Source organism: Sinocyclocheilus rhinocerous, unplaced genomic scaffold (genome assembly GCF_001515625.1).
Source record: "Sinocyclocheilus rhinocerous isolate Xijiao unplaced genomic scaffold, SAMN03320098_v1.1 scaffold11752, whole genome shotgun sequence".
Lineage (NCBI taxonomy): Eukaryota > Metazoa > Chordata > Actinopteri > Cypriniformes > Cyprinidae > Sinocyclocheilus > Sinocyclocheilus rhinocerous.
In genome coordinates, this window is record NW_015659517.1 from 15667 (window position 1) to 27651 (window position 11985).

General features: G+C 37.7%; 1 protein-coding gene across 1 annotated transcript; it reads left to right on the forward strand.

Annotated features, from left to right (window-relative positions):
* The first annotated feature begins 333 nt into the window (after nucleotides 1–333).
* Nucleotides 334–11016, forward strand: LOC107723931 (synaptotagmin-13-like). The gene is made up of 6 exons (XM_016532662.1): nucleotides 334–686; nucleotides 3257–3458; nucleotides 4466–4603; nucleotides 6079–6395; nucleotides 9904–10027; nucleotides 10671–11016. The coding sequence occupies exons 1-6, from the start codon at nucleotides 513–515 to the stop codon at nucleotides 10973–10975; spliced, it is 1260 nt and encodes a 419-aa protein (XP_016388148.1). The 5' UTR covers nucleotides 334–512; the 3' UTR covers nucleotides 10976–11016.
* The last annotated feature ends 969 nt before the right edge of the window (nucleotides 11017–11985 follow it).

Here is an 11985-nt window from a genome sequence, read left to right on the forward strand (position 1 = left end):
TAAAACAGCCTCTCTTCATAATGACACTCCTACACTTCATACCTCATTATTTTAAGAATCTCTCTATACTGTGAGTGTATATATGAAGATCTGCTACAGCACACCCAGTGTGTGAAGGTGAGTTCATGCAGCTCTGACGTAAAGGCTGACATACAGTCACTTTGGTGATGAAGGGGGTGGGCTGCAGTGACAGACTTCTCCTTATTGAGGAGGGGTTGCCAGCCATCGAAGCCCCTCCCCTTTGATTATCTATGTCTGTCTCTCTTTCCTTCTCTCTCTCCCTTTTGCTCTGTCTGCCAGGCTAAGTTGGTTTCAGACAGTGCATCACACACACACACATACACGTGCCACTCTATGTCTCTAGTAGCACTCCACTCATCTCCTCTCTCTTCCTCTTTCTCCTCACTCACCATGGATTCACATCACTAAAGAGTGGATTATTCCTCCTGTTTTTTCCTCTTCACTCCTCTGCACTTCATTCGGTGTGTTTGGGTGTCTGTTTCAAGGTGGGAATGCTCGTGTCTGCGACAGCGCTGTTGGGGGCTACGCTGGGTACCGTGTCTGGAGTGTTGACACTGTGTGGTCTCTCGTTGCTGTGCAAGAGCTGTAAGAAGGGGAAATTTGAAAGAGGGGATGAAACTGACCCCGAGAAAGCCAAACCCAGTATCCTGCATACTCTGACACAAGTAAGACCAATACTCACTCACACACAGCCATGGACCAGCAACCAGATTTGATTTTAAATACAGACACAGAAGAGCTTATAAAAGAACAGATAACAGATATGAGAACAAAGGCTGGGATATGTCACGAGTGAAATGTTCTGACCTGAGTGGAAGGATGGAAGTGGCACTTACATAACACACTGAGGCAGAAACAACGATGCTGTACTAAAAAGGATTTCTTTGCATGTATCTGAAAAGTCTTTAGTGGATGACTGTGTCATTATGGAATAATCTACATGCATGCTCATAACGAAACATTATGGTATAAATGTACTAAAAATTGTGTTCTGCTCTACGATTATATAGTAAATACATTATAAATCAAATGTAATGGCTGCTGTAGCTGTCTATATGTCACCTTATTTCATATTTTTGCTGTTACTAGTGCCTGGTGTATAGGGGCAGAAAAGCCAACACATTCTCATGACAATTTGTATATATTTTATATTTTGACAAACTGGTGGCTAATTCGTATCAGTTTGTATGGTCTCATACGTTTTCATATGATTTGCTCACTCCCCAGTGATGGTTATGTTATGTTTGGTCATGCTTACTTTTTTCCTAAAATTGTATGTTTATCATACGAATTCAATTTATTCATTGTTCACTTAAAAACACAGACACGCTCTTGTACACATATACTCTCACACTGGTGTTGTTCAGCATCTGCTGAGCTTTCACTGAAACAGTCCTGAAACTTGAGTCCTGAAACTGCACACACACACACGCACACACACACACACACACACACACACACACAATTGTTCTTCTCTCATGACTATTATCATGTCTTTCAAATGACTTGTATTTGTTTATCTTGAGCTAATAATATTTCCCATCCCCTGCCTGTAAATGTAATCCTCACTGATGACATCCTCATTTTATAGTTTTTTAAAGCTGTTTTTCTTGTGGGGGTCATTGGCTGGTGCTCACAATTATCCTTTTGGGGACATTTGGTCATGATGTTGGCAAAAACGGACCCCTCCCCAGTCCCCACACACTCCCTTTCATAGTCTTTGTATATTTATATGCAGTCATGAATAATCTCTTACAGACCATAATATGTGTGTGCTGAAGGAAAAGTAAGTAAAAGTAAAAAATGTCTTCATTAAAAGTGACACTAGATCTATAGGGACATTTATCCATTCTTCTAGGGCCCTGTGAAATTTTTATTTTTTCCCCCCCAATTGCTTCCCCCGTTTCAATGCATATAGTTTCAAAGCATCTTTACAAAAAATGAATGCTGAAAACACCACGAGCGTCACACGTGCTTATGTGTAGTACACGAATCTGTGCAATTCGTTCACACAGAGACACGCAGAACATACAGACGTGCTAAAATAGTAGTCTTTGTGGTTTAATATTCACAGACACTTATATCTCAATGTGATTAAGTGCACGACCCTACCATTTGATTTATTCTTCCAAATTTTGCCAAAATCTGTGACATTCTGTGTTACACAGAAAATTAAAGGGGTCCTATTATGCTCTTTTACAAAGTCTTGATTTTGTTTTGGGGGTGTACTAGAACAGGCTCTCATACTAGGTTGTTCGAAAAACACATTATTTTTCACATATTTTACATTATTACAGCACCTCTCTCCCCAGTCTGACATGAACGGCTCGAATAGTTCCTGTATCAAATGAAAGCCCGCCTTCTGAATAAAATATCTCCTTTTGAATTGGACTTTGAGCTTTGTAACTTTGCAGATCTTTTTTATGCTCAAACAGCAACGTTACAGACTAACTAAAGTTGAAAAAGTGAAAAAGCGTAATAGGACTCCTTTAAATTTTTATGACTGGAATCTGCTAAATCTACAATCCTACAATCATTCTCTCCATTTATGAAAGAGATGGTGCTGATTGTGAGAGTGTTGATTTCCCTCTTAAATCTTTCAGCCTCTTTTGATATGCACACTTAAAATGTAATCTGAGGCAGCAAAAACCTCTCTCGTTCCTTTCTCTGTGCACTCTATTTCAGCATGATAACTGCCCACCTGGGGAAAATGGAGTGTTCTGGTATTGATTTTTTCATTCATGCTTTCCTGTTTTTTTTTTCAGACTCTAAACATCAAAACCTCAATGAGACATTAAATTCAGTCATCAGAAAGCCCCGTAGTGAAATGCCCCTGTCTCATGTCAAGGTGTTTAAAATCAGTGCTGAGTATGTAATGTAAGCTTTGAATTGGAAAGAATGAACGGAATTGATTCCGAGCTTTAGTTCCTCTAGGAATGGAAATGTTTAATTCATACTGAGACAATATTACTTTTTTTTTTTTTTTTGGTTGATTAGGATTAGTGTATTTTTTTTTATATACTCTTTGGTTAAGATCAAGTATTACTGGAATGGTATACTTGGCATAATCAATGTTTTCTGAATATACCATCATAAATTTTAAGAAATTTCTGAGCAGGTTGAATACCTAATGGTTTGAGTGGAGGAACCTACTACTTTTGTTTTACCTATCTTTAACCAATCATATTATTTCATCATTTTTATTTTCTCTTTCTTATTTATGTACATGTTTTAGTTCAGTGTGCAGAAGTGCACAGAGCCCATCCAGCCTCAAGCATCTTTGAAGTTTCCTAAAATCTACCGCCCCAAACCCTGTGTCACTTCTCAAGAGGTAAACTACAAAGAACATGGAGCTGCCAATGACACGTCTGCTGTCGAGCTCGACACCTGTAACCAGGCAACCGATCGTGAGGAGGTCTTCTCTCTCCAGCGGCAAGGTAAGGATATAAAATCTAATGGAACTCAATGGGGGAGGCTGTGTGTGTGTGTGTGTGGCCGGCTTCCCTATGCTTTCCAGACCACTTCAGCCATTGGGAGAGAGCAGCTAATTTCAGCCAGTCTGAATTCAGAAAAATCTGAGGTTGACTTTATTTATGGGGCTGAAAATATCTAATTTATGAACTATTAGTCATCTCACCCCTTAAGAGATTAGAAATTGGAATTTCGGCCATTAAACACCATTAACATGTTAGACACTAGTGGCATTTGCTGTTGCTGTTCAAATCTGTGCAGATGTGGCCCAGAGGCAATTGTCAACCTCTCATATTAAAGCAGTGAAACCTGCTACTATAATCATGCCTGGTGGTTGACATACATTGATCTGACTCATAGCTCACAGCTTCTATCATGTCAAGTAAAGGTTACATACAATATAATAGTTAATGATCAAGACCTTCCTTTCTGAGCAAGATTTGAGGTTTATCCACCCACTAACAGGTGCAGAGAAAGAAAGATAAGAAGTGCTACCTTTCTTGAAGAATTTAACAGCACATGTTCTATTGTTCTCAATGTCATGCTGTGTAAGCTGACAGTCAGACCAACAGCGCGATGGCATGTGATTGTTTACATAGGAACATTTTGGATGCATTATTGTTGCTTACATTGTCCATTTTTTTGATGTTGCATGTCTTCGAGCAGCACTCATCAATTAATGAATCCTGAATGAATCAATGTTATTGATCGAATCGGTTATGTAAATGATTCCATGACTCACTTTAAAAAGACAGTAACTTGTGGCCACCTACTGGCTAATCAATGTAACCTGCAGAAAGAGTCACTGAGCAATGAAACAGTGAAAAGTCCCAGGAGGACCAGAACTAACTATAGTCTGTAACGTTTCTCTGTTTTTCTAGTTCTAGGGAATACAAAGGATTTTAATGAGAAAGTTTGCTCCTAAAATTTACTCAGAGCTGAATCTCACTTATATTTATTTTCTTCATATTAGCTTCTGCAGATGAAACGCCCTGCACATCTGAGCAAACTGGTGCCATGACGACAAGTAACTCCATCCTGTATCCTAAACTACACTTCTCCATCAGCCTGCACAAAGAAAATGGAGAGCTACACATCAGCATTGTAGAAGGTAACAAACATTCATCTACTCTGATGTTTCTAGAAAGAGAGTGTGGCACCTGAGAATTGCAGGTGAATCTCAGACTATATTGTGTAGCATCCTTTTGGTGATAATTTACCAGCAGGTGTTTCAAAGGATACATACAATCTGGATTCCTGTGGAAATGCTGTCATGTTATAAGAAGACTAATTAGCAACACTTCACTCAGACACTGTCTGCCATCATAAATTCAGTTTCATCTTTTCAACTTCAGAAAGGTGATTACAGACATAAACACAGGAATACACAACATAACTTTAAAATTCTGAAGAAACATACGCCATTTACTGTGTTACAAGTCAGAAAGCATTTCCAATCAAGTGTACCATCCAAAAGATTTTGAAAAAAATAAGAAAAAATACAGTTGCTTTAAAAATAAAACAATTTTAAGTTCATTTTTAAGTTAAACTTCAAAATAAAGTTTTGTTACTAATAAAACTAGTAAGCACATAATAATGTTACTAAAACTTAAACTAAAATTAAAACATGAAAATACAAAACTAATTCAAAATATTCATAAACACTATACCATTGTATACATAATACTAAAATAACACAAATTTAAGTTGTTATTTACTGATAATGTGGCTGCTGCAGCCAAAACATTGATTCTGTAAGTTCTGTAAACATAACAACTGAATCAGATTCGAAATATAAAACATTTTTGATATTCTTTGGATACTGGATAGAATCATAGTCTTAAGCTAAAAAATTGGAGTCTGTGCTCACTGCTCATCATACACCGCACTCTGCAAACTCTGTCAACTCCGACTGCCCAAAATCTGCAGACTGGCTCTGACTTTAGACAACTGTACTGCAAAATGGGGGGAAATATCTGTGCAAAGGCCTTACAAACACATCAACTCAGATGACAGACAAACAATTCTGCACTCAGCTCCAATGAAGCTCTAGGAGCATTTTTCAGTATGTGCACAGGTCATCTGAAGGTCACACAGCATGAGCAAATATCTGTAAAAAGCAGGCTTTTATGGCTCAGCCAGGTGTGTTGTGTTTGTGGGATAGAGGTGTCACTGTACAGTGGTTTTGCTCTGCTTTCAAGGCTGGAACAGAGGGTGGTTTTGATATTCAAAACTCTCTGTGATTAAACCAATGTTTGAGAGAAATGAAAACCTCTTTCAGGCATCTTAAAGCCTCTTAATCACAGAATTACCATTTCAATAGTAGCAGCCGTGATTGATACGCATCATTATCGGTAATGAGAGTAAATCTGCTTTAAACTCAAAACCTCTATTCTGCACATCCCAACAGGAAAAGGGGAGAGGATCAGTCATGCCGGCTGAGATGTAGAAAGGAATGAAAAGTGAGGAGTCAAACAAAAGAGAATGTGACGCTTGGTGCCTCTGCGGCTTGGAGCAGCTTCATGTGGCCCAATTTGTCATCCTGCTCCTTGTTATAATATGACTCATATTCTCTTTTTTCCACAGCGGAGAATATATCAGTAGAGGCCGGATGTGAGGGATATATATCAGGGTGTGTAAGCGTCTCTGAAGAGCAGAAGCACGGTCACACAGCCGTCCACAAGCTAGCAGCACATGTGCAGTGGGGAGAGGAGCTGGTGTTCGCTCTCCCCATGGAGGGCACAGAAGACACAGACAGTCTAGATGGAGAGGTGGCCCTCTCACTTCACTGCTGTGATCGATTCTCCCATAATTCCACTCTGGGCACGATGCGCTTTAAGTTGGCTGATATCAGCATGATGTTGGATGCTGATTGCTGGGTTGACTTACAGCCACCTAAACAGGTGAGGAACATAGCTTAAAATTAATTTGCACATTTAGCACTATTAAATTCAGCTGAGTGATACAGTTAATACCAACTTTGTCAGCTGGTCCTTACTTCATCAGTGTGATATTTGATGATCCTCATCATTATAAAATATTTAACTCTTAATAGTGCACAAAGTTTTCACCCTACAGAATACAAATATGCAAAATTTTTATGATTTATTGGTATTTAAAGATTTATAAACTGTTACAAAATAGATAGACACCACTCACCACCACAAATGAACAATGACCCAAATATCAGAATAGAGTGTTCCAGTAAGTCATGTAATAAATAGGAATTTAGCTTAGTGGATAATAAAACCACACACTGTGTGGGCAATGCCTATGAATATACTGGTAGATGCAGGGAAAGATATCAATGGACCGTTCAAGGGAAATTCATACAGTTTGAACTGATTTATATTTATTGGACTTTAAACAGTGTTCATCCTGACTGAGACCCTGTGTGTCAAGTTGCAGTATTCATAGATTATCCAAACAAGTGGATACCCATAGACCTGTTCCTAAATAAAAAGTAAAAACATTGTTATTTTTCTTTATTCCTTCAAGATGTAATAATTGTGATATTTTGATCGGATTGATGTTTTACATTGCACGTATCAGAGATATTTATCCCTGACAATTTAGGGCTGTCATTGTTAACGCGTTAACACATGCGATTAATTTTACAATCCCTAACGCGTTAAAATAATTTAACGCAATTAACGCAAAATTACTGAAGCACGCTTTCTATTCTAACCCTTTAACCCAATTTTGCTTCTCTGCTTGCGATCAGATCATTTTAAGCTGCTAAACTCCGGGAAAGTTTTCAGTCCAATGATCCAGTAAGCGAATGCATTCAAACAATCCGTCCAAAACAGCGCTAATATAAAGGAAACCCGGCTGATTACATCAGAGATTGCAGAGAGAACAGAGACTCGTGCGTTTTCAGTGAATTATTCATTCCAGTGTGTTTCGCTTTAAAACACCAGCTCTGTCATATTCTGTGATTGTCTCTGAAGAGCCCTCACATGTCACACGCTTGTGTGAAGTACAGACTGAACGGATTGTCAACACATCCCACCGTTGTATGGCCAGATGAGACGCAAACTACGTTTTCTCGACTGGATAACCAGTCTCGCTAGTAAAGTTTTGATGGACGAAGACTGCAATCAAGGTAAAGACGATTGTGGTGGCGTACAGGAGTCGTACAGTACAGTAAGCACGCGTCCGTTATAATAATGCGTGTATGAGTGCTCTTGACGCACAGGCACAGACATTTCCGTACATTCACGTTGTTTCCACACACATTCAGGATAATGGTTTGATTTGACATGTTTATGTTGATGTGTTTATACAGAAAGGATCCGTGTACTGTAGTAGATATATGCAGTCAGCAGGCGGTTGGTTTAGTTTTTTTTTGGCATCTCCATGTGGTCCTGTTCGGTATGGCAACTTGGCTTCTCTAAAATGTAAAAAAGCTCTTTGGTGTTGCACTGTACACATACTATAAAATTCAGATTTTTCTCTTTCATATGTGCTTATATGTACTCCTTATATCATTTGGTTCTTTGGTGTCCTTTTGGAGTTTCTAAGTGTCCTTTTTTGGAAAGACATCTAAATTTATCTTGAAAAAAAGCTTGCAGAAAATATCAGCTCTACTGACAATTAAAACTTGTTCTGTTTACTTTTATTTTTGTATATCTGTTTGCACCGTACTATTTTTGTTCTTTTTTGGACCACGCTTTTTGATCGAGTTTATGTTGTATAAGAAAACTAAACAAAGTAAAAAAAAAAAAAAGAAAAAACATTAAAACACAGGTCTAAATAAAATTAGATTAAATTAAAACATAGAACTGAATAAAAAGTGAAAACATATTAAAACATTCTAAACACTAAAACATATGAAGTACAGCAGTAGGTGATATTCTTCTGACACACTTTTCACAATAAGAGGTTGTTGTGGGCGCAAACTTGGTGCGAGATGAATATTTTAGCATAGGATGCTGTGTTTATGTGTTTCTCAGTCTCCACAAGTGCAAAGTGCACATATTGACAGTTTAGAAATACCTCAGACATTTCTTTTGGACATCCACATATGTGCAGGTCATTGCTCATAAGAGGTAGGAGAATAGATCTGAGACTTTATTTTAAGATACTGTACTCCCTCCTCATCTTGTTTGCTTCAAATCAATCTCTTGGGTCCCAAACCATACACACACACACACACACACACATGCAGTCCACCCCCACTATTGTGTGATCGGTTGATGATGTCATAGACCTCCAGAGCAGGAGATCTTTATCTGCGTCATCACACCTCCCAGAGGAGATCCGGTTCTAATAGACACACACACACAAAGACATGCCAGGAATTACTAACTACCATTGGACTGCAGAGAGAGAAGGAGAGAGAGGGAGAGGAAGTAATGCCTGATCAGACCTAGAGGTATTTGGTGTTTGTGTTTTGAATGTACTATATGTATCGGTCCAGGCCTGTGATGAAAAGTATGACACAAGTTGAACTGGGTTGTATAAGCATAATTAAAAATGTATTATTTGTTATACAACAAAATGTTCACGCACTCTTTATCCTTTTGAGTGCTCTTATTTTTCACATGATTCATGTTTGATTATTCAGGATAGGGCTTTGGCTTATGAATGGAAGACCTTGGACTCTTTTATTTTCTACCTTCTAATGCCATTCTTGCAGCTAAGTATCTTTGATGAATGTGGGAATGAGAAGGAAACTGATGTACTGAGTATATGGGCAGATATATCTGCATGCATTGAATGTGATTTTAGTTCATATCCAGACTTTATCAGTTTTAATATTATTATGCTAATTTGACTCAATGACAAGAATGTTTATCAAAATAATGATTGCATTACCCTAAAGCTTTCCGTATTGTTCATTTGAACAATATTTATCAGTAATATTTGACACTGAGTTCATTGTCACTGCACTGGAGTATCAAACACAACAGTTTGATAAATCCAATCTAGTCAGAGCTAATTCAAAAGCACCAGATTATATTTCAGAAAATTTGTGAAAGAAAATGTCATGTTTTGCTCATGCAGCTGATTATGTGGGGCAGACTAATGGCAGGGGGAGATTAGTATAAGGTCATGATGCTAATGAAATCCCATCATTCAGAGTGAGGACTGTGCTGACAAATTGACAATTTCAAATCAGCAGCTTTTACCCTGAGGGAGGAGCTGGCCATATTCAGTCTGCCTCACAAATGACCAGAACATTTGCATGAAATGATTCTTTATGCAGTCAAAAGCCAAGTTCATTAACCCTGCAAAGAGATCTTTATGAATATACAAATTCAAAAATCCATATTTATGTGAACACAGAGTTAAGTAAAATATCCTGACACAAAAATGTTTTTTTCAAGTCAATGCTTTTAATAAAAAACTTTGACACAAGAAGTATATCAAGACTTTAACCCAAAGGTTCTCTGTCTTTTTCAGCAGGAAGTGGCATCATCATCTGGAGAGCTACTATTGTCACTCAGTTATCTGCCAGCGGCCAATAGACTTGGGGTGGTGGTAATGAAGGCAAGAGGACTTCATTCAGACAAACTGAAAGATAACATAGGTATTTACCCCCAAAATATGACCATAACGACACTTAAATTAATGTGAACATTAAAAATAATCCCAAGTCAACTATTAGTTACATAATCATCTGTATAATCTCTATTCTAAGATGGAAGTGAACTAAAGATTCAGCAGCTCAATGCAATGCATTTAGCGATTAAATTAACACACAAACCAGTCAAAAGTCAAAACAGGGAATAATACTTTTCTTTTTTTTTTTAAGAAGTCTCTTATGCTCACCCAGGCTGCATTTATTTGATCAAAAATACAATAAAAACTGTAACTAGTACCATTGAAGACTGGAGTAATGGCTATTAAAAATTTAGCCATCACAGGAACAAATTATATTTTAATATATATTCGAATATAAAGCAGCTCTTTTAAACTGAAATAATATTTCACAATGCTACTGTAAATGTAGCCTGGGTGAACATAAGAGACGTCTTTCAAAAACATTCAAATATCTTTATTATTCCAAACGTTTGACCGGTCGTGTATATGTACACACAATAAATATATCCATCCATCCACTCATTTTCCAAACTGCTGGTTCTAAATAAAGAAATACAGTACATTCAATATTAATGTAAATGTTTTAGGTGTAATAAAGAGAACACTGTACCCTGTATGTTTTCTGATAGATCTATCGGTAAAGCTGACCTTGAAACACCAAAATGCCAAGCTGAAGAAGAAGCAGACGCGGCGAGTGAAGCACAAGATGAATCCGGTCTGGAACGAGATGATGATGTTGGAGCTGCCCAGTGAGTTACTGGCTAAATCCAGCGTTGAATTGGAGGTACTGAACCTGGCCAGTCCCGGGACCCTGCTCCCCCTGGGTCACTGCATGCTGGGGCTCCACACCCCTGGGACTGGCCTGCAGCACTGGAAACAGATGCTAGATAATCCACGCAAACAAATTGCAATGTGGCATCCTCTATACACCTAAGAATACGGGTTAATATTCTGCAAAACATAACCTATACGCAATGTGTGGTTGAATTTTTATGACAGTACTCTATTGCTGTGTAAAAACATGTAGTACTCCAATATAATAAATATTTAACTAGATATAATGAGTGAACCCAGTTGTTATCATTTCTTAATATGAAACTATTTTCTCTGCAGTACTAATATTGTTACACAGTAGTTTAGAGTATTTTAATGTAAGCAGTACTGCATTTACCTTTGTTGTTGTTAATGTGTCTTCAAATTACTCATTGCTATTTTAAACTGGTCCGGCTTGAAGCCATCCTCATCTCCTAACACTTGTCAGATATAAAATATGACTGAACCGCCCACTCAATATAAAATATGACTGAACAGCCCACTCAGTCAATACCATAGTGACTGATGGGAGAGAGAAGCAAACGGCTCATATCTGATATACTGCAGAGTGTAAAGCCTGGCTGGATCAGATTAAACTAAAAAGGTTAAACTGCTGTATCTAACCAGGTTTGGCAGAACAGATGTCCCTCATAACTCATCATAAATAAACAATCCCAACAAATATTAGGTTAAAACACTCTTTGTCAGATGAAGCCCTTATGTAATCCACAGGCAGTGTTTTTCTGAAAGCATCAGAATACAGAAGTCAGTCTACTCAGAACACTTAGAAAAACATTCGAATATAATTCATTTTTAAGTTTAATAGCAAACAGTGTGGTTTTCCTGCTATGAAGGCTTATGGATCCTCTTAGTCACATTGTCACAGCTGAAAAGATGGAGCCCTGCTCACTAACTGTAGATTGTGGATAGTAACATTACAGCAGTAACACACTAAATAAATATACAGGGTCTCAATAGGGCAGCTTTACTGTTCTCAAGATGCATGTATACAGAAAAAAATGTAAATGTACCAGTCTTTTAATTTAAAAAATGTAAATATACTGTATATAAACAGCAGGATATGTATACTATATACCATATGTGTATTAGTAGGATGAAGTATCTCACCAG

Excerpts from the sequence above, each read along its gene's own strand:
- LOC107723931 (XM_016532662.1), top strand. The coding sequence starts at position 513 with ATGCTCGTGTCTGCGACAGCGCTGTTGGGGGCTACGCTGGGTACCGTG. Across the intron at positions 687-3,256 it reads TCCTGCATACTCTGACACAA|TTCAGTGTGCAGAAGTGCAC; the intron begins GTAAGACCAATA and ends TACATGTTTTAG. Across the intron at positions 3,459-4,465 it reads CTTCTCTCTCCAGCGGCAAG|CTTCTGCAGATGAAACGCCC; the intron begins GTAAGGATATAA and ends TCTTCATATTAG.